Source organism: Tyto alba, unplaced genomic scaffold (assembly GCF_018691265.1).
Source record: "Tyto alba isolate M040663 unplaced genomic scaffold, T.alba_DEE_v4.0 Super-Scaffold_28, whole genome shotgun sequence".
Lineage (NCBI taxonomy): Eukaryota > Metazoa > Chordata > Aves > Strigiformes > Tytonidae > Tyto > Tyto alba.
The window spans coordinates 12,704,781-12,726,808 of record NW_024881302.1 but is presented as its reverse complement, the minus strand read 5'-3'; the positions used below and the strand labels follow the sequence as shown (position 1 = coordinate 12,726,808).

The 22,028-nt window shown below is 36.2% G+C and overlaps 1 protein-coding gene across 5 annotated transcripts in view; it reads left to right on the top strand.

Annotated features, from left to right (window-relative positions):
• The window catches only part of CLEC16A (C-type lectin domain containing 16A), a 77,921-nt gene that overhangs the window by 20,133 nt on the left and 35,760 nt on the right, over positions 1–22,028 (top strand). For all 5 annotated transcript variants that reach the window (XM_042798498.1, XM_042798494.1, XM_042798495.1 and 2 more), the window contains 8 exons: positions 2,846–3,074; positions 4,440–4,569; positions 8,286–8,386; positions 12,144–12,266; positions 13,590–13,699; positions 14,203–14,247; positions 15,622–15,672; positions 17,960–18,088. In XM_042798498.1, the coding sequence (XP_042654432.1) occupies positions 2,846–3,074; positions 4,440–4,569; positions 8,286–8,386; positions 12,144–12,266; positions 13,590–13,699; positions 14,203–14,247; positions 15,622–15,672; positions 17,960–18,088 (918 nt within the window). The remainder of the gene's footprint in view (positions 1–2,845; positions 3,075–4,439; positions 4,570–8,285; positions 8,387–12,143; positions 12,267–13,589; positions 13,700–14,202; positions 14,248–15,621; positions 15,673–17,959; positions 18,089–22,028) is intronic.

The window sequence follows — 22,028 nt, the reverse complement described above, 5'->3', positions numbered from 1 at the left end:
GTATTTAAATTGAAGCATAGCTGTCAGTTTCTAAAACCTGAAGTAGAACCTCATATCTATATTCATCTTCCTGATAAGATGAATTAAAATGGAATGAGGTGTGGAGAGTATGGACTGAGATTACCAGCAGCAGGGTTACACGTTTAGGAGACTAAATGAGTAAAGAATACTTAAATAAAAGCTGAGAAGGGTTGTAGTTGTTGCATATAAATGCAACATATCCAAAGTTATTTAGGGCAAAAGAGCCATGGTAGTTGTCATGACAGGAACAAATGGTACTTTTTACTGGAAATCAATTTGTGGAAAAAGTCCCCAGCAGATCTTAACTACTTACAGTGTATGAATTAGCAATAACCTACCCATGGAGATGTGCTGAACATCGTAGGGCATTAATGATTGCCCAACCTCCATTGAACAGTTTCTCCACCTCAAAGTATAGCAAATTAAGATACACTTTTCTTTCCATATTTTTTTCCCTGTGCTTCTGTTCTTAGGTGGCATCAGAAGAAATACTGACTTTTATCTCATGATGAGAGTTGAATATGTGTAGCCAACAGAATGTATTTAAACTTGTTAGCAGTCATCACACTAAGGTTTACCTTACTTCCTGTGAGATCTGTTTTCTTGCGTAGTTCGGATGTGGGCCAGTTCTACCTATTTCATGTTTCGTGGTTTCTTGTTTAACCTACTTTCTCCTTCCTGTAGAAGTTGTTACTGGCACTGCCTTATTTTACCAGCACACATTGCATAAGACAAGCCATAATTGAAAATATGTTTGAAAGATGTTTTAAAAGTATAAAGTAGCAGTATCTCAAACTGTATAATCAACCTAGATAAACCATATACTATGTAAATTAATTTTAAGTCTGATTTTAGAATGTTTTAGATACATAGCCTTGTTATATTTGGCAGAACAGAATATATATGTTGACTCTTCCACATCATTCTTTCTTGAGATGGACCAGACCATGGTTCACTGCTTATGAGTACATCACTGTCTACTGGTCTCTTCTGTTACTTTGCTCATATGGCTAACAGCTTACTGGAAATGCAAGGATGTTAAGTACGTACATTCTTCATAAAAAAAGTAGCTACAGGATTCTAGGAAGCAATTGTCAGAAGTGAATGCAGGAATGAGATAATGCAGTGTGCAACTTGCATGCTACTTTTCTTTTTTCCTCCTAAAGAATAGGACTTAATGTGTTCTTCCCTTGTCTCATGACTTTTCTGATCAGAAGCCATCAATAAACGGTAATCTGGTTGTAACTCTGGTTGTTTTATAAACTTCTGATGTTGCAGTTTGATCACACTAAAAATATATTAGAGAGGTTACTGGTGGACATAAATGTGGTAAATTTTACATTGTGGGGTTTTTTGGTATTGTGAAAGATTCCTCCTACTGTATGGTTTGTTTCGGTGCCAAGTGTAAAGTGACTTACGCAAGATTTATATAAAACCTCTCTAAATTCAGAAGATTCAGAGAGATATTTTGGCCTTTTGACTTATAGAAGGCATCTTCCTAATCTCTTATTTTATATGTGTAGGTGAAGGGAGGGATTTTTCCAAACTTTTTCTGAGATTTCGGATGCCCTTATTTTCAATGCTTATTGTATTTGAATCACCTAAGGCAAGGAGTGAAATCAGTTTTGTATTTACTCTAGTCTTACTTCTTTTCTTTACCTGCCCTTAATTTTTTAACCCTTTAGCCAGCGTCAGCTAAATGTGATTGAAATATTGAGGTCTGAAAGGTAATGATGTTTTTGTAGCAGTCTTGTTAGCATAAACCTGTGCTTGCAGGAAGCCCCCAAACCATGTGTTTCATGTCTCAGTAACAGAGAGGTTTGGCTGATCAGTGTTTATAACTCTGGGTGAGAAAGAGCATGCGCTCTGGTAATCCAGCTGGCAGGCCTAAGAAGTGAGAAGGGAGCTCAAAGTATCACAGGACAGAAACAATCCGCAAATATGTAGGAAACCAAGTTTTGTTTGTCCTGCTAGCTGTAGAACTTCTTGTAGTGTCTTGTGTCTTTCTATAAGAATACATTGTTCTCTGTTGTTGGGATGGCACATAGTCTTGGAGATACTTATTTCCTCTGGGAGAAATTTGTCTTCTAAATGTCTTTACTTGCTCTGTAGATTAATAACCAGGGAAAGCAGGTATTAATTGAATACTGTTTCCTACCTTGTCTGAAACCAGTGTTTTGACTTGAAAGATAAACTTCTGATATCTTTGTGTAGAACACAGGTATGTTAAAGTGTAACAAATGAAGTGGTTTTGGTTGTCCAGACTTGGTAAGTCAACATCTGGATGCCCAAAAAAGGGTTAATGTCAGTGCCATTTGTTCCTTCTTGATAGAAGAACTAGTATGCCATTGAGGGAAGGTTAAGATTCAGAAAAAGCTCACAGCACAAAGCATTGGTCTTTGTCCTTGCTACTGCCAAAAACATTTAAAGAGTGTATTTCATATTAATACATTGCTGTCAACACCCCCTTTAGATTTTGCTGCCTTTATGCTTTTCGAAAAAGGTGTCTTAATTTTGTATGTACTAGCTGTGTCACCTGTTAAGTTCAAAGAAGGGAAAAAGTTTTAATAAACTTCCATTGATGAAATAGGTAGTTCTGTACCTTCTTATCTCAAGATGGCATACTTTTTAATGATAGATTGTTAGGATATGTTACTTCGGAGATAATTGATGCAGCTTGAGCTCTGCTTCCTTGAAGATTAAAATGGATTTGAGATTTGCAAGTGGTATGCTAATTTACCCTCTCTTATATGAACTCTGAAGTTTCATTTTCATTAAAGTTAAAAGTCTTGCTTAATTCAGTGTAAATTCTTCAAATTCACAGGCAAAGTCAAGTATCAGATGTTTCATAAAACCAACAGAAACACTTGAGAGGTCTCTTGAAATTAACAAACAGAAGGGGAAGAAGAGGGTTCAGAAAAGACCTAACTATAAAAATGTTGGTGAAGAAGATGAAGAGGAGAGAGGATCTGAAGATAATCAAGATGATCTTGATAAAAGTAAAAGTACAGAAGCAAGTTCAAAGGGCACCAGAACAAGCACTGAAAATGAAGGTGAGTATACTAGCAAATGAAAATGATGCTTACAACTTGGATACTTTCATTTGTTGTATGGACCTAGTTGTGATCTGTTATGTGACTTATTCTCTTGTTGCTTTAAGTGAATGTGGGACTATTAAATTTGTTTCAATCTTTGGCTGTATTTTTTTTCTCATGTTAAATCATTCTGTCAGAACATATGCTTCTAATCTGATTAAAAACTATGAACGTGTTTTCATATCTTCCTGTAGCTTTTGGCCCTTATCACAAAAGCCTGCCTTGCACCCAGGTGTACATGATTATGGGCACTTTATAAGTAGACTTCAACTTTGTAACTTTTTTCCTTCTGTGGTAATGCAAATGGTGTAGCCACTTTACCTTTGTAAGATGGTTAGGAGGATTTTTTGCATGTTTCAGTGATAAAATTCAACACGTGTGCTAAAAGTAATAGTACATGGTGGAAGATTATAATAAATAGTTCAAAACTGAAGAAAACCTTTGACTTGTAGATTTCTTAATTGCCCGTTTTCAGAATTTCTGACGTAATACTAACCTTAAGAAGAATTGGTTTTATAGGATGAGTGGTCTTACAGTGTATCGTAACTGCTAGTTAGTAACTGTTAGAAGGGTGTACATCAGAAACTAATCTTTTCTTTAGACATAAATTGAGAAAAATGTGTCAGAATTGCATGCAAGCAATTGAAAACAAGACCTTTATGCTTTGACAGCCCTCTTCAAACATAGTTGCATTTTGATTTTGTTAAACAGTCTGTGTGAGAAGATTTTCCTTAAATGGTGTCAAATAACTGATGATGTATTGTCTACCATGATTTGAAGAAAATACAATTTGATCTACTGTTTAAACTGGTGCATTTGGTAGTCATCTTTGTCCAAGTTCTTAAGCAAAAGCTAGATTTGGTCCTAATTCTTCTACATAAAGCCAGTAGGTATGAAGCACTCGGGACCAGGCATCCTGTTTGCTGTAGTTGTAGAGACCTATTTACACCCTCTGTTGAACTTGATGTCCACTCATGCCCCCATCTCACTAGCACTGTCACAGATTTCTTTTCCAGAAAGAAGTTCTATGTTTTTTCTTCCTGTGGTTTGGAGGGGAATTACTGTTGCTTGTTTATTTGCCAAAGTAATATGTGTATTTTCTTTATGCATATGATACATATGTATCATTTTCTTATAGCAGTTAAAATCCATAAAGAAATGGAAGCAAACTATTTTATTGGGAAGAAAATTAGCCTAGATATATTCATCCACTAACCTTTCGGATGTTATGGTTATACCTCTTACATACAGTTGCATCAGTCACTTCATACAAAACGGAAAATACAAAAGAGCTTGCAATAACTGTTTTTTTTTGGTTTTTAGAAATAGAGATGGTAATCATGGAGAGATGTAAACTGTCAGAATTGTCTATCTCTACTGTGACAGAACAGAATACAACAGATGAAGAAAAGAGTGCAGCTGCCTCTGGGAGTGAGATAACAAACTGGAACAGGTATAAAGGAACTGTAATATATTTTGTTGGATTGCTTCCTTACTTTCCATCCTGCTAACTCTCTTGCTTCTCTTAAGGGATGTTTCAAATCTTCCTCCAATTAAAATTACAGGGGTTCTTGTGGATCACAGATAAGTGAGGCAACAGAAAAATGGGGTGTGGCCTCTCTGTTGATCACTTTTGGAAATGGTCCTGTTCCTTTGTAAAGCTTGCACTTTCAATTATGTCAGTTGTGTTGCCTTAAGTTGGTAAAGTTAAATTACAGAATATTAGCATGATAAAACCAGACTATAAATGTTTTCATTCCAGAATTTTTCTAAACCTCTAAATTAAGGCAAAAGATGTTTTCTTAATTATATTTATGGTGTATACAAAACTGACAGATGTGACCTATAGGGAAAAAACAAAGAAAATTCCTCAGTTCAGGGCTAAATTTTGCAGAATTTTAGTAGCATTAGTTACAAATAAGCCCTACTAACCCATGTACAGTTTCCAAGGTCCGTTAGTATATCTTAGGGTTGTTGAAAACTTCTATTGGAAATGCAGTTTTTAGTTGTTTCTGGGAGCAGATCTGACTTTAAAATTTAAACTTGGATATATTAAATACCTATAAGACACTTTCTCAGTAAGAATTTTGCTTTCTTGTAATTAGAATGCTAAAGAAAAGAAACCAAATGTGCCATCTCTGACACAGAAGTAATTGCAAATGTGTCTATTGGGGAAAGGCACATGTTTAATAGGATTTCAGATTTATTTTTAAACTTGGGAAATGCTGTCCAGTATTCCCAGAATTTCATTCTGTCTCCATTATAGCTTTGATGTAGCTGAGATTACATTCATTAATAAAGATAACATTTAATTTCATTGTAAAAGTGAAATTGAACCTTGACTTGAACTGGCTTTAAAATACATTGTTCTAGATTATTGATATTTTGACTAAAGTATGTGCCAAATGGCTTTTAGAAAGAAATTGGAAATGACTGCATTGAATATTAAAGCTCTTGAAAAGTGCAAAATACTTACATGTGAGATGCCAATGAATTTTGCAGATGTCTGCATTTCAGGACTTTCTTGATCTGCAGATATGATCTGACAGCAACCTGCATCTTTTCTAAAATTAGCCAGCATCAAAGAATGTGCAGAGCTAAAAATATTTTTAAAATAAGGCTAGGCCTTGTGTATGGCATTTCTGGCCTTGGTTTCATACATTAATTTTTGGAAATACAGGTAGATAATCTGCTATATCTGAAGATTTTAAGTTGTTCTATATGCCAGATGTAATATTTGAAACAGTAGCTAATCTCAAGAAATTTGCTCAAGTGTGTATAGCTTCTTTCCTACACTGATTGGAATCACTGAGCCTTGTGGATAAGGTGCCATGTGGCAGTGGAAAATGCAGTGATCTTTTATTCCATGCTTGAAGTGGGAGAAACTTCCATAACTGGAATAATCATTAATGATTGTGATGATAGTGATTCCTAATGTGTTGCCATCTTCAATTGCAGACACACTCCACAAGAATAAATAATTTGAAGAATACTTATGTGGCATTTCGTCTGTTTCTTCTATGAAGTCACTAGTAAAAGGCTAGTAAAGGAAGAAGATGCTTACAGTGTTAAGAAATACTTTTGAAAATACTTGCCATATAGCCTTTAATATTAAAAGTAATTTTTAAAAATTGTCTAAAAATTTTAATTGTTGTTGAAAAATAAACGGAAAACAGCACAGTTTGCAGTTAAAAATCTGTAACTGTAAAAGAGAAAGTTTAAGCATTTTTGGTGCAGCTTTATTTTGATGTGCCTCACTACTGGAAAGTTTAAGCCCAAAAGCTTGTTTTAAACTAACTTCCTTTTAGGATATGCTACAAAGCAAAGTGTTTTCAAGAATGCAAAACTTTCATGTTACATTGTGCCTTCTGTTGCTACTTTCTTACAGCTGAAGTTTTCTGGGTCTATCCTGTATTTAGCCTATGTGAGGGCCTGTTGATGCGTGGGATTCCTAGATATTGTTTTGGCTTTCAATTATTGCAACTGAGACTTTGATAATGCAGATAAATAGATGCTGTGAAGAAGCATCTGAAATGAAAAATATTTCAGGATGTCTTGAGGTTTATAGGGCTTGTTTTGTGCTTCAGAAGACTGAAGGCACTCTTGGTTTATTTTCAACATTGCTAATTCTTTAGGCTGTTTTTGCTTGAATATTTATGTTCCTTTGAGACCTATACGGGGCACATCATGTGAGAAGTTTGGCTTAGGTACATAGAGCAGTCCTGAAGTTGGGCAAAGAGGGATCATAACTCAGTGGCGTTTAAGTGTATCATAGAGCATGCTTGTATTCCAGCTTCAGAAACACACATACATACGACTGCAATGTCATGAACTGAGAAGAGAAGCAGTGTGTTCTGTTCTTCGTGTCATAGACTTGTTTTAGTAAGAGAGCATGTTGTTGAAATCTGTCAGGAAGTGTCAAATATGTTGTTATGACTTCGGTTGCGTGGCTTACTGGGTTACGTTGTGTGACTCTGAGGGTGCCACCGGTCTGGAATAGGTATAGAAGTATCTTGTGTTCGGATATTTGATAGCTCTTTTGACCCCCAGCAAACCACAGTGATGAGTTTGTAGTGGATGCTTCTTGTCTTCTTGGTCTGAAGATAGGAAAATGTATTTGTTTTTATGATTTCGGATGTTATTTTAATGTATTTTATTTGAATGTAGCTTAGCTATTGTAAGGATTTTTGGTTTGTTTGTTTGTTTTTTTTTTTTTTTTTCACTGTTAAAAGAATACTTTGAGGTAGGAATAATCTCTTCAATCAGGGTTCTAAACTCTCTTCTGGTGATTCTAACACTTCCCTGATTTTTTCTTCTTCTTCATCTGTGGGCCACCTGTAAAAATGGATTTAATTTCTGCTTGTGCTCTGAACTGATTGGATGCAAGCCAGTTTAAGACAAGAAGCCAAGTTGTCTTGCCATCAGGCTTGTGCTAATATCAGCTGAATCTCGGCCATATCTGGTCTGTCCAAACAGCTTCTGGATTAAATTGACGTTTCTGGTCTGCTCAGGGTACAGGTGAAGAGTGAACTTGGCACTGTTTGTAGTTTCCTACATGTGTTGTAGGTCACACATGCTTAAATGCAGGAAAACACAGCTCATTTGGAGTCCAGAGCTTTCTTTTTTCCATTGAAATGTTCCCTCCTTGTTCATTTTTCTTTCCTATAACTGTTCAGTAAAGTTTTTGACTGATTGTTTTAGAATAACCTAGCTTCCTCCAAACTTTTGGTGCATACTGCTTCTTGTAATAGTAAAAATTTTTCAACTCTGTTTAGTACAGGAGTTTTAAGGTGTTGAGGGGTTTTTTATGCAACAGTGATAGTAACTCCTTGAAGTTCCTTAGTGTACACTTAAAACAAGCTGCAAAATGCTTCTGCATACATACTAAATGTGCTACAAACAACCCAGTAAATGTGTGAACAATCAATTCTTGCAAAAGTATTATGTCACAAATCCTGTTAAAACATCAGAATTAATGTCAGAATGTAAATACAAGGCATGGCTATAATGAGTTACTCTTAAACAGGTTAAGTGCCTGAAAATGTGCATTACTACATTGCTATGAACTTGTCTCTTCCATTAGCTACATGCCGAACAAGATATTTACTCATCTTTCTGTAGATATGGTCTTTTTCTTCGTACCCATTTTTAAATTACTCCTTTCCACAGGCCTTTTCTTGATATGGTCTATAATGCACTGGACTGTGCTGAAGATGATTACTATGCCCTCTTTGTGCTCTGTCTTCTATATGCAATGTCACACAACAAAGGTAAGCAATTTTTGCTTTTTCCAGAGAAGAGTGAGACACATGGTTTTAGACAGGCATGATCTGTTTGTAATTTATGTTCGTGCATGACTTAAACAGTGAGAAATTCGTGACATGAGGGAGACAGAAAAAAAGTATACTGTAAGTAAAAACGGTTGCTAAGGATCACTATTTAAGAACGATTTGATAGAAAGTTTTATGAACATGAGAACTTTTCTTCCATAGGTTTCTTGGAATTGGAATAGGATTATTGTGTTTCATTTTTAATCTCTTAATTTCACTTGCAGCCCGCTATATTCGATCTACATATATATGGGATCCAGTTCTCTCCCACTTTGTCTGTACTGTGATTGCTATATCTAAGCCAAGTAAAAAAAATATTATAAAACTTGTCCCCATATGTTAAAATTAAATCTTTGTATACTTCAAACATATAGATAATGCACAAAGCCTGAGAATCAGATGTGATTATGGAAGTCATGTATTACCTATTTTTATCCAACTTTGACAGTCCTTCAGTAATTCTTTTTATACTTTGCAATTCCTCAACAGCCTTCTCATCCATTGTGCCGTAATTGATTAAAAGCTTGTTTGTGTTCTATGCCATAAAGCATCTTGCAAGTCTCCCAAAGAGCCTGGAGTAACAAAACTATGTTAAATATGTACTTAGTTATAATTCAGACAGTATGAGAATATGTAACCTTTTCTAAGGGATGATTATGGTTAGCTGTTTTGCTGCTTATCTTTGTGTGCATTTTAAAAAGATTCCTTATGGAGCAATGATGTAATTATCTCATACGTGTGAATAATCATGTGTTTCAGGAATTGAGAGCTGAACTTAAGTTTTTCTGCATAGGAGGATAGTTTCTATAACATACCAGAATTTAAATGAATCATCTGCTACAGTAAACTGGGCAAAAAAGTATCGGGTGTGGTGGCATACTTAAAAGTAAGAATTCTGTTCTAGCTTCAAGGTACCGCTGACAGGCAAGTAGAGTGGAAATGAGAGTCTTGGAACTAGCTAAGATCAGCCCCTCCTGTTCTCCATCCTTTTGATGGCTTTATCTTTTTCCGGGAATGAAGGAATGCTTTTCTGAGATTATAATTTGCTGACAATTTCAGGGCTTTCACAGTCGTCACATCCCACTCAGACAAGAGTGGACAATGGTGAGACAAGTCACAAAGTCCATGCACAGACATTTATTAATTTCCCACAACATACTAATTGGATACATTATAATTGGCTAAGTGTATGATGAATTATGGTAAACAATATAGTATGCCTTGTATTAAAGGTAATAAGGGAGAAGGGGAAAAAGAAGAGAGATAGAGGGAGAGAATAGAGAAATTGAGATCACCCGTCTAGGTTCCTGTGTTGGTACCATCTTGAATTCATCAGAGATGCATCTATCTTCTTCACGTCTTCTGTCTTTCTATATTTCACTCCTCACCCCCCCTCAATTTATACACACTTTCCTTAGGTCCCTCCCCTAGGTCAACCTACGTATCTACATATCACACAGATGGGGAGGGGTAAGGTGCTTCATGGGATGATGTAACTAGTATGGTCTTGTTAATCTTCATTAGCATATGCAGAGGTGTCAACTTTAATGCATATTTCACAGATAATGTAGCAAAGGTCATTCACTGGACAGATGGCCCTTGAAACTTTACAAGATGCACCAGATCAGAACTGTCCTGTCTTCACAGAGCTCCCTCCCCCCACCGCATCCTGTGCTATTCAGGCAGCTTTATCAGCTCCTGACTCCACATAATCCACCCCATTTCATTAATTGTGAGTGTTTGAGACATTCCTCAGCTCCGAGGACCTCCTGTTCCTCCCCATCTCTTATCTCAGGCTGTTCTCTCAGTCCCTGTTTCAGGGAGTTACAAGTCATCTCTCACATCCCACCCCATGGCTCAAACACTCAAAGTTCTTTGACTGTTGCAATCCATACATAGTGAATAAGTGCAGAGGAAAGAGAAGACAGAAGGTGAGAAAACATGCATCTAACTGCTGCAAGGCCTATTGCCAAAAAAAATGAACATATTTCTACAATAATGGTTTGGGATCAGGCCTCCCATTCATCCCTTCAGAGTGTTAAACAACTCAGCCAGCCAGGCACCATCAGTAGTTTGTTTCATTTGATGCATTAGTTACTGGGGATGTTGAATGTTGTTCTCTGTGCTGGCTGATCCATCGGTCATGCTGAAGCAACACATGCCTTCACAATTGAAAGAGTGTTTATGTTGTGGAAGGAGGAAATAGTCCACTGTCAATGAATTTTGTGAAGTTCATTGGCATACAGCCATTACCTACTTAGAAAAAATAGCAATGAGAAACATTAATTGTCAAAAGATCTGCAGTTGTTAATGTTCCCTTAATATAAAAGGCAGGTGAGTCAGTTACAGTAAAGGCCAACTGAATCTAAGCATGTACATGCTGATCTTGTAGAAATGTGTCCAGGGTATGTGCTTGTAGTATAAGACTGTAAAGCACAATGAGCCAACCTGTGATAGGGGAGAAAGACAGACTGTCATTGCCTTCCAGTAATAAATACGGCATCGCTCCAGCTCCTTCAGTTAACATTACTCTGGGTTTAATAACGTAATGTGAGGTAAAAGTACTCTAAAAATCCCAAAAAAGTCTGTAACTCTTTTACTGTGGTTGGAATGGAAATTGCCGGACTGTTTGCTGTACCATATTTGGTATTCCTCTAATCTGTCAATACCAAACTATTCCCCAAAATTGTACAGTAGTACTAGGGCTCCATGTTTGGATTAACTGCCCAGCCTCTGGTCCTGTAAATGTGCATTCAGTAATTCAACAGCTGCTTCAATATGTTGCTGTGATGCTGACATAATAAATCATTAATATAATGGTAAATGGTCATGATACCAGGCCATAGTGCCACATCAGCTGCTATCATTTGCTGACAAATGGAGGGATTGTGTTGGTATCCCTGAGGCAATACTTGGAAAGTATATTGCTTTTGTCGCCAGGTAAAGGCAAACTGGTCTTGGCTTCCTGAAGCAATAGCTACCAAAAAGAAAACATTAGCAAGGTCTATCACCATCTTCTGTTTTATGGGATTGTTTATTACCATTCCTTAGAACAAGCACAGGGAGATCCTCAGTGTTCCATAACTATGTTTGTTCTAAGAGGTTTTACAGTAACCTGTCTATTCTGAGAAGTAACTTCACTATTTTAGAGACATAGGTTGAAGAAAGATGGGTTTAGTTTCCTTATACAAGTCAGTGAGAATCTGTGAGGTACTAAATCTGTCATGTACTAAATAAGGGGCTACTTAGATATAAAATAAAAGTCCTATTTTTTAAAAATATATATGAAAAGATCGCTAACTACCGAAGTGGAACTTAAAATCAGACTTCATCTTTTCCCCATTAGCCTTTATGCTTTCCAGGTTCATGTCTTGACTTTGATTTGGTTTAGATGCAAACAAATAGTCTGAGAATTCCAGATGTAACAAAATGGTTTGGATGTCACCAACCACTGTAGGATTTGAGTGTCTTCATCCAGTAGACTCCATTTAAGGCTAATTTTTCAGTGATACATAAATATGTTTGGTCTTTCTGTTGTTCCTTCTTTTTCTTGTGACAGAAATTCAAAACCTAACTTGTCCAGTTTTGTACTGCTAATTACACTCCTCTGAGAAAACTGCTATGGTTTATTAAATATTTACCTCTAGACATACTCCTGTTTTCTAATTCACCTTTCTTCCTTCATCCCCCATAAAAGGAATTGACCCAGTCAAGCTGGAGAGAATTCAACTTCCAGCTCAACATGCTGAAGAAAGGAATTCATATAATCATGTACTTGCAGAAGGACTTATCAGGATAATGAATTATGCTGCGCAACCAGGTATCACTTCCAATATTGGTAGGATTTTATCCTGAAAATATGGTCTGTGGCACCTTTGCTTGCAGAAATAATTCTAGTGATGGTCTTGAAAACTATATGGTACCCTTTGCTTATAGCAGTCGTTTGTCTCTAGAGGTGATATCAAATTTTCCCTTTTTTTTTTTTTTTTTTTTAATAATAATAGATATTTTCAGTTTTGAACTGTTTTGTAGGAAATGTGGGGGTTTTCCTGACTGCAACACTTTTGTGAAATGAGGGATACAAGGCTCAGTAACCTATTCCACAGAAACATGATTTCTGTTCAAGCCACAAGTTTTTTCCCTGCACTTCCCCTCTTAAAACTTCAAATAAGTAGAACTGGGTTTCCCCTGAAACTGACACACTATCAAATTCCCAATTGTCTGCAGAATAAAATCTAATGCTTGTTTGACTTGTGAGACTGATCTAGAGTATTAACTTGTTATGCTGATGTGCCAGTCACAGAGTAAAAGCATGTTATATATAAAGAGTTTGTACATACTGCAGAAGGAAAGAGTTCAAGATGAGGAAATGCATTTAAACAAAAGCACTTCTTGGGAGGGGTGGAAAATAGTGGGCTTTTATTAAGCTTGCTAAATGCTGTATAGAACATCTCCTTTTCTTTTTTGCGGGTTACTGGCCTTTGTATCTTTAGTTTCTGGCAGCATAGTGCTAACTTGAAATTAGGTGGGAGTTGGGGTCAAAAGCTAAGGTGTCTGTCTGTCTGTCTCCTTGGGTATATTGTCTTAGTATTGATCACTGAGCTCAGGCTTTATATTTCTAATAGCTTTTTTTTTAAAGTCCTTCTGAAACTGTAAGCTTAAAATATCAATGCGTTCTTTCACTCTGACTTCTCTGGATTCTCCCATCCATGCTGTATCTGAATCCTTTGGACTTTTTTTAAGGAAAAGCTGTCTTACTAGTATGCTATATACAAAACTTCCTTTCATCTCATGACTTTATCCATTCCAAATGTCTATGACTCTTGTAATTTTAGTGTAATTCAACCTGTGCTTCAGATTGATAAAGGCATTGTTTTCGTCTTCTTTTCTAATAGTATTAATCTTTATTGCTGCCTTATTGCACGGTTCCTCTTTAAATTTTCTTCTGCTTTAAATTATTCTTCCAGCTGTTGGTTTTTTTTACAGCCCTCAGCATTTCAAGCAAGCATCAGCACTCATCCTTGTCAGATTGCATGTGTATGACAATTGCAGAGAAGAGTAGAAACATTTAAGAACATTAGGTAATGAGAATAGCAATGCTTAAACTGCTACTGTTTTGTATATTGACATTTTCTTTTCATAGATGGAAAAATCCGTTTGGCAACTTTAGAACTTGGCTGCCTGTTGTTGAAGCAGCTTGTGTTTTCTAAGAATGGCAGCATCATAAAAGATGTTCACCTTGCTTGCCTTGAGGTAAGTATTTTCTTTCACATTACCAGTCACAGCACTACTTGTCTTTGAGTCTTGTAGTAAAATTCAATAAATTTGTTTAATTTCTGATTACAAGAAGCATAAATGTGAAATTTGAGCTTCTAGAACATCTTTGTTCTATTGGTGGCTCTCTGCAGTGAATGTGAAGAATCAATACCCCATGTTCTGTTTTCAGCTTTGCTGCTACCTTGCTATTTAAAATAACTTCTCAAGAAGGGTTATGCTAAATTTTCTGTCTGAAATTTGTATGTCATCCATCTCAACAACAGAAAGAAAAGTGCTTTTGAGACTAACAAGCTCACATAAGCTGTATTTTCCAATGCACGAGAACTGTATTCTACCAAATTCTGGGCTGAAGGCTATGAGTATGGGGATATTAATAGACAATCTCTTATGTATGAGGTTTTGGATGTTTTTTTTTAAATATGAATTTTGAGTAAATGGTGTATTTACTCCCTAAAACACAATTATTTTATTGTTTCTAGGGTGCAAGGGAAGAAAGTGTTCATCTCCTCCGTCGTTTCTATAAGGTATATATGCAAAAAGCTGTAAGAAAAAATCTTTTACATAATGTGGAATTGCAAGTCTGCAGCCCAGTGTCTACATAGTGCCCAAAGCAATACTTTTTTTAATGTGGGAACTCCATATTTGTGATAGAGAAGGAAGTGTTTCATTGGAGGATTCCTCTCCTTTCCTGCCCTTACTGTACTACACTGATGTACATCATAAAAAGACGTACATTAGAAGTCACAGGGGTTATACTGGAGGTCAAGTTAGCAGTCGTGCTTTTTTGCAACTATGTATTTAATGGAACAGAGCCTCATTATTAGAACATTTCTGGGATTTTATCATTGACACTAATATAGAATGTGTTTCTTTTACTTAAATCTTCTTTTCTTATTGGAGACCTGCCACTTTTTGCCTTTTTTTTTTTTTTGTATTGTAAACAATGAGAGAAATAAAAATTTTATCCCTAGGCATTAACTTCTATATAAGGAACAGTAAATCTATGACAGATTTCAAGTGTCTAAAATCTATTTTTGTTAGAATTCTCTTGAAGAATGTTTTCTCAATGTGGCTTACGAAAGTGGGTTGACCTTGGCTGGCTGCCAGAAGTGCACCCAGCTGCTTTCTCACTCCCCCACCTCAACAGGATGGAGGGAGAATATATGATGAAGAAAACTTGTGGTTGAGATAAAGACAGGGAGATCACTTACCAATTACTATAATAGGCAAAACAGACACAATTTCACAAAAATTAATTTATTGCCAATTAAAATAAGATAGTGAGAAACAAAGACAAATTAAAACAATACCCTCCCCCACCCTTCCCTTTTTCCAGACCTAACTTCACTGCTTCATTCCTGACTCTTCTACCTTTTCCCCCTGCTGAGTGGTGCAGGGAGGTGGGAAATGGGGGGTTGAGGTCAGTCCATAACAGTTCATCTCTGCTACTTCTTCCTCCTCACACTTTTCCCCTACTCCAGTGTGGGTATTCTGCTCCATGGGCTGCAGTCTTTCAAGAAAAAAATCTGTTTCACTGCGGGTCTTCCACAGACTGCAGCTTCTTCAGGCCATGTCCATCTGCTCCAATGCTGCAGTATAGATATGTGCTTCACCATGATTCTCTCCATGGGCTGCAGAGGAATGAATCTCCCTGTCATAACTGCATTTTCCCAGAGGTGCCCATCAGTGTTGCTGACACTCAGCTGTGTCCTGCAGTGGAGGTGCTGGCGCGGGCTGGAAAAAGCTGTGTCCAGCACGTGGGAGCCCTGGCCTTTCCTCACAGAGGCCCTGCAGCTCTGCTGCCAGGTTCTGGACAGGAACATCCAGTATAATTAAACAAAAACAAACAAGCATGGCTCCATAGTCATAAGGATTCTTGATATCCCTTTTTTTGATAGGGAGAAGAAATTTTTCTGGATATGTTTGAAGATGAGTACCGGAGTATGACAGTAAGTGACACTCCTTCCACTCTGCCAAATCCTCAAGCCTAGATACAACACAGGAGCAAGAACAAGTACTTACTGATAACTACTGAATATGCTGGTATCTTTATTTCTGGGAGTAGAATAACAAAATGGGGGGGGGGGGTGTTTGTCTCTGAGGAGTTATGTCCGTACTTACATAAATCATTTATGTGAAATTTCACACTTCTTTGTTTAACGTAAATCCATTCCTTTCTGGAAGTGAGTATACAAAAATTATCCAGGGAAATGAGACATTGGATTAATTAGGTTTTTTCTTATTATTAAACAATGTGAACATCTTCCTATATCTTTCTGAAGCCCAGCACGGTTTCAGTTTTGAGTGGTGCCACTTTACTTACCAGTGGAGAACAGGGTTCTAGTGAGCAAATATTGGAGCCTTTTTCTAATCTGGGAGAGGTACTGCCTGCACTGCAGTACTGGCTGTGAAATTTTTAACAGATTACTAAAATTAATCTCAGTTCATATTTAATCTGTAAACATGTTTTAAAACTAATTATCTGTTTCATTTCTTAGGTTAGATTTCAGACAAAAATACTCAGGGTAGTCAGGTACAGTGTTTTTTTTCCCCACAGTGGTACAGGGATTTAATGAGCAGCCACTGGTTGTCTTTTTTGAAAAAAAGCACAGTCTACAACTAGTGTGTTGCATTAAGTCTTTTAATGCATGAATCATCTTGCATGTATCTTACCAGCCTAAAAAATAGAAGTACTTGGTGAAAATTTACTTTTTTACTAGTTAAGTATTGCTCTACTTTTAGTTTGAGAAGTGGCACTGATACTAGCATAATTTTTGTGTTGCAAGTTCAGTGTATGTTTAGGTTTTCAGTATATGTTTAGGTTCTTATATTTGTGTATCTGTTTCTGAAACTGCATATTTTTAATTTACCATAAGAGACAGAGCTACACCCTGGAACTTGAACTTTGTTTTCTTTAAAGAGTATTTATTTGACTAGCTAGCAAATTATTTGCTGGGCAGGCTGATTTAAATGCTAAGTGACACCGATGTCTTGTCAGATGAGCTGTGAAGGTAACATGGTATAGAGCAGCTACAAAGGCAGAAGTATACTTGCTCTGTCTGAATGACAAAGAAGGGAAAAAGTTGTTTTCATTAAAGATAGATGAGAACAAGGGCAGAGGAGCAAGTAAATTGAACACTGCAGTTCCTAGTATTTCTACTTTCAGCAGTGAGTTTCCTTTTTTAACATTCTTCACCTATATAATCTAAAATGCTGTTTAAACCAGTATACGCTCATGTGAATTGCATCTGAAGTAGTTATTTACTTGTCAGAAATTTTATTTCTGTGTTCTCATTTGTTCTCACTGTCTACGTAGTTTCTGTATCTTTCTACACATTAATTGAATTTGTTAATCCAGTGTTTTAGACATGGAATATAATTAATTGTTCTGAGATCAGAAAAATTGGCTAAACACTATTTTTGAGTTTGTATGTGTGCAAGGCAGCAGTTCAAGACTGCATTGTGAAAATTCTGGACCTTGTTTCAGTCTGCTTCTTTTATGGTATCTGGACCAAGGCAAAGTGGCCAGGAATGCTTCCTATTACAGTTGGCTACTTTGGAATGCCTGTGTCACTGCATTTTTCTTCTATGCAGAATATAGTACAAATGGTGGGAAGGGCTTTGTAAGTTTTAGACATTCCAGCTGGATTTCTGGCAAAAAAGCAGCTCATGTCTCCAGTGTGTGTGTATGTAATAGAACTTGGATGAAATTGCCCAGAGGTACAGAATGATAGATATTTCAGACCTGATTTATTCATGAAAATAAGCAACCATGTAAGGGAGAGACTCTGTTAGTGGCAAGATTGAAGGGAATTGTCTAGTGTGAAACTTAATGCATTATTAGAGACTAGATGGTTCTTTTGGGGGGGGAAAAAAGATATGGGAAACTTTTTCTTCTGATTGAAGTAATTACAGATTTGAGTCAAAACTTAAAATCAAACTTGACAGACTTTGGTTTTTAGGGCTCATGAAATAAAACTCTGAAAGATTACAGAAGAAAAGTTTTCCTGTGTTTTTTCAGTATGGAAACTTCAACAGTGTGTTAGGGAATGATGAGCAAATATAAAATAGAGATTGCATGTAAGGAGCTTAAAATAAGATGGATGGTGTTAAAAATTCTCAGAGCTCTATAACCATTCCTTCCTCTTAAAATATGCAACCATGAGTTGCATTTGTAAGTAAAGATGCAAATGCTTATTGTTCTGTATAGTAGTCAATGTTAAAATATTTTTATAGATTAAACCCATGAATGTAGAGTACTTGATGATGGATGCCTCAATCTTGTTGCCTCCAACGGGGACACCACTGACTGGTATTGATTTTGTGAAAAGATTGCCTTGTGGAGATGTGGAAAGAACACGAAGAGTGAGTAAGACTATTTTTCTTACGTTCATTCATGACTGAATGATGCCCAAGGCTTTGAACAATTCTAGAAATACAAATGTTTGTTCTTGAAAACTGCTTGATTGGAATCTTCATCCATGAAATCATAAAGACTTGATGAAGATAGACCTGTGTGTAGAGCATATAATATTTACCTGTCCCAGTAGAGAAACTTTCTTTCTACAATTTCTTGTGTCTAGTCAATTCAATATGTTCTTGCACTGGGGTTTTAATTTTTTAGATAGTGGAGACATCTACATAAAAAGGCAATTTACTGACACTTATGAATATATTGTCAGTTTTCTTTTGTGATCTGATATCTCAGTCTATCTTTTGTCATATTCCTGTAGTAAGAATCTCCACTAGAAAGCTGTTTGGCTTCATATTACTTGTGTTTCTAGACATAGCAAAAAATACAATTTATTCTGCTGAAGGTAATTCATGATAGAGATCTTGAGAATGAGGAGAAAAATAGCAGAATATCTACTTTTATGACTGACACAATCTGTAAAGGTGATACTGACCTGAATAACAACAACATTATCAGTGTTCTTGGGTTAATCAGTTCTTGTCCCTTATCTAGTGGTGTCCAATGACTCTTGCAGCACCAGTAAGTCTTAAAGATATATTGCTGCATAACATTACTATTTGAAAAGTGCTGTTCTGCAGGTAGTTTTGCACTTGTGTAAGTGTATATGTGAGTATATTCAAGTACTCTTGAAGTAACATATTTCTAGGAATCTTCTGAAAACTTCTGTTTTCATTACTTATTATAAGCCACACAACTTTTGTTATCACAGCAAGTTGTTTGATAAAGTACAGTGAATTATTTTAAAAAGTATTGTTCTTAGAAAGCAAAAATGCTTCCTAGAATTCTCTCTGAGGCATTTAGCAGAATGATACTTATAAACATGCATTAATGGAAACTGAGTAGTCCATGGTTTTTCATGTGCTACATAAGGAATAGATTAACTTCTGTTGGTGGAAATGCAAAACAAATATTCCTGTAAAATCTTTAGGATGGAAGGGTCGTTCTCATCAGCAAGAGCTCCTACAGTGCTTCCTTGTTGGTCCTCTTTCCCCTCATTGCATTGCTCTAGAAGTTTTAGGATTTCTTAGAATTCCTATGCTACTTTCTTCTAGATAGGTTACCTCTCTCAGGCTTAATTCCTGTAACAGTGTGCTGAACTTCAGGTGTGTCTTGTAACATTGCTGCTGCCACTTACCCTGTTAGAGGTCCTTTTTGCTAAGTTTCAAATGGATAGTGATTCAATTCTGAGCATTCCACTGCATAAATCTAAAAAAGTTACTAGCAAGTGAAGAAGTCCCATACTCTGATTATATCTTGAGTTCTTAGCTGTTAGAGATCAGATCTTTTTAGGCTCTCACTTCTTCCACTATAGAAAGTCCCTCCAAGTGGCAGTTCTCTTCCTCTTAGCAAATTTAGGAGAAACTCCTCAGAAATCAGATATTTCTCAAGCTATCAAAGGAATATCTCCAAAATCCAGACAGCCAACCCCTCTGAGTTAAAACGTTAAAATGACCAGAATTTATTAGACTGCTTTCTAAAATCAGCTACTACTGCTTGATCAAGGCTTCTGCCCAGAATCAGCTGCTCTTTTGAATTGATAGTCCACTTACTGCTTGTTGGTTGCATCTCTTCTGATCTCTGTTGTCCTAAAGATGGTACTGTTTGCCAGTCACCTAGAGTAATGCAAAATCATTTACCTGCTTATTTGGGAAGTAATCAACAGTATAGGTTGTGAACTCTGCACCTTGGAGTACATAGCAAACAAAGACTTTGGGAGAAGATTTTGAACTACCTGTGAGAATGCTATTTATTTTATGGGTATGTAATAAGATACTGGTAGGTTTCCCTGCAAGTTGTTATTTCTTTGCACATGGTATGTGTGTATATAAAGGAAGGAATTGGTGCAAAGCATACCTCAAGATTATGCATAGTTCTTTAATGTAGATAGCGATTTGTATTTGTTTCTACTTAACCAAGAAAACAGAAGTCAGCTGGAAAAAAAAAGTAGGCCACTGAACTGCTCTGCTGTTTTATTGATATCTAATAAAATATTACAGGAAGTCATAAATCAAATGCTTTTGGGTTTATATTGATATTGCTAGCAAACTGAGGGCTATCAGTGTTGTGGGAAGCACAGTGTAATTCCCTTTTCATATGGTAGTCTTGATCTGTTTGGTTTTGTCTTTTTTAAATTTTCTTGAAAAGGCTAAATTTCTGATTTTCTTTCCTACTCCTGTAGATTATTGTGCAGTAGATGTGATTATATGTTTGGAGATGAATGACATTACTTTTAAAGGGAATGTATGTGAGGAAAATTAATTCTCTGTCTCAGGGGGAAAGAAGATTGAGGGGAAAATAAGTGAAAACAGACTGCGCGATGGCTGCCCTCTGATTTAAAAAAAAAAAAAAAACAAAACAAAACAAACAAACAAAAAAAAAAACAAAAAAAAAACAAAACAAAAAAAAAAACGTACCCCGAAGTTCTTGGTTGAATTTGGAAACTTTTAAACCCAATACCATGAATTCTTCTTGAGACATCTGGTAATAAAACTGCTTTGTAGTAATCTCATTTAATTTCAGTAAATCCAAAATACATTAGAACACAGTCTGCCTAAATGGGAGAGATCATCTCCCATTATAAAGTGGCACTGCTCTTATACGATATTAACACTACCTTATGAATATTTGTTAGATACTTTTGACATTCTTTGTTCCAAGTAATCATATTGTCTTCTTAGATTTCAACAGCATACTGAATTCATCTGCTCTGGTGTCAGTGCATGGAATAGTCAGATACATGGCTTGTCTCTCTTCATTCCTGTTTTGCCACAAGTTTCAGAAAGCACCATCAGTATGATAGCTGGCCAAGCACTCACATTTCTGGTTCACAGGAGCCACAGTTATGTTGATTTTAAAAACAGAGTAGTGAAAGAGTTTGCTCTAAAACAGTGTAGATTTGGTTTTCCTAGTACTTCCTGCAATCTGGGAGTTCCTGGGCACTGCAGCTGTTCTGTGAATTCAGTGTTTTTACTGTAAATTAACTGCTGCCTTACAGTATGCCACAGAATTACTATGTAGGAAACTGTTCTAAAAAACAAAACACCGGAAGTAATAAAAAGTGATTTTTTATTTGCTGTACTGAAAATATAGTACTTGTAGTGGAAGAGGTTTATAAATGGTGCCTTCTAAAATGTGGCTAATAAAATGATGATTGTTCTTTATCTAATCTTTGCATACCATATATCATTAATTTCTAAATCAAAGCAAGAATATTAATTTCACAGAGCAGCTGTTAAAAGTTCCTTGGGACTGATGCAGCTTTCAGAATGCTTTGCCCTGATGTAGACCTTCTGAGAATATAGATGAAGTTCTCTGAGAGTGCTATATGGCATGTTGTTAGTTTTGATGAACACAGCAAATTAAAACTCAAAAATCCCCACTGTTTTGTCTCAAACTTGTAGACGTCTTAGCCAGACTCAGCCAGAAAAGTTATTACTTTAAGTTCAAACTGTCAGAGTGTCTGAAGGTTGGTTGTGTAGTTGTCTGTAGCATATGGATATTATAAATACAATCAGTCTTAAAGTAATGATTTAAAAAATAAAAATCCAAGATTGTTGTTTTTGCTTAAACAGCTCCTCTAATCATTTGCCTGTCAGTCACAAGCTGTGTAGGTGTGTCAGTGGGATAAAAGCTCTGCTGCTTATACTTCACTGAAAACAAATAACATGTTTCACCTTCTTCCATATCCTTTTTTAGCTAGCTTTGAAATCACATTCTAATTTCTCAATTTAAACAGTAAATTTACAGCATGACAACAAACTCAAGGGTTGTAAAAGTGAGTATACATTTGTAGAATTCTGTTAAAATACGTAATACTGAGTGCAGCAATAT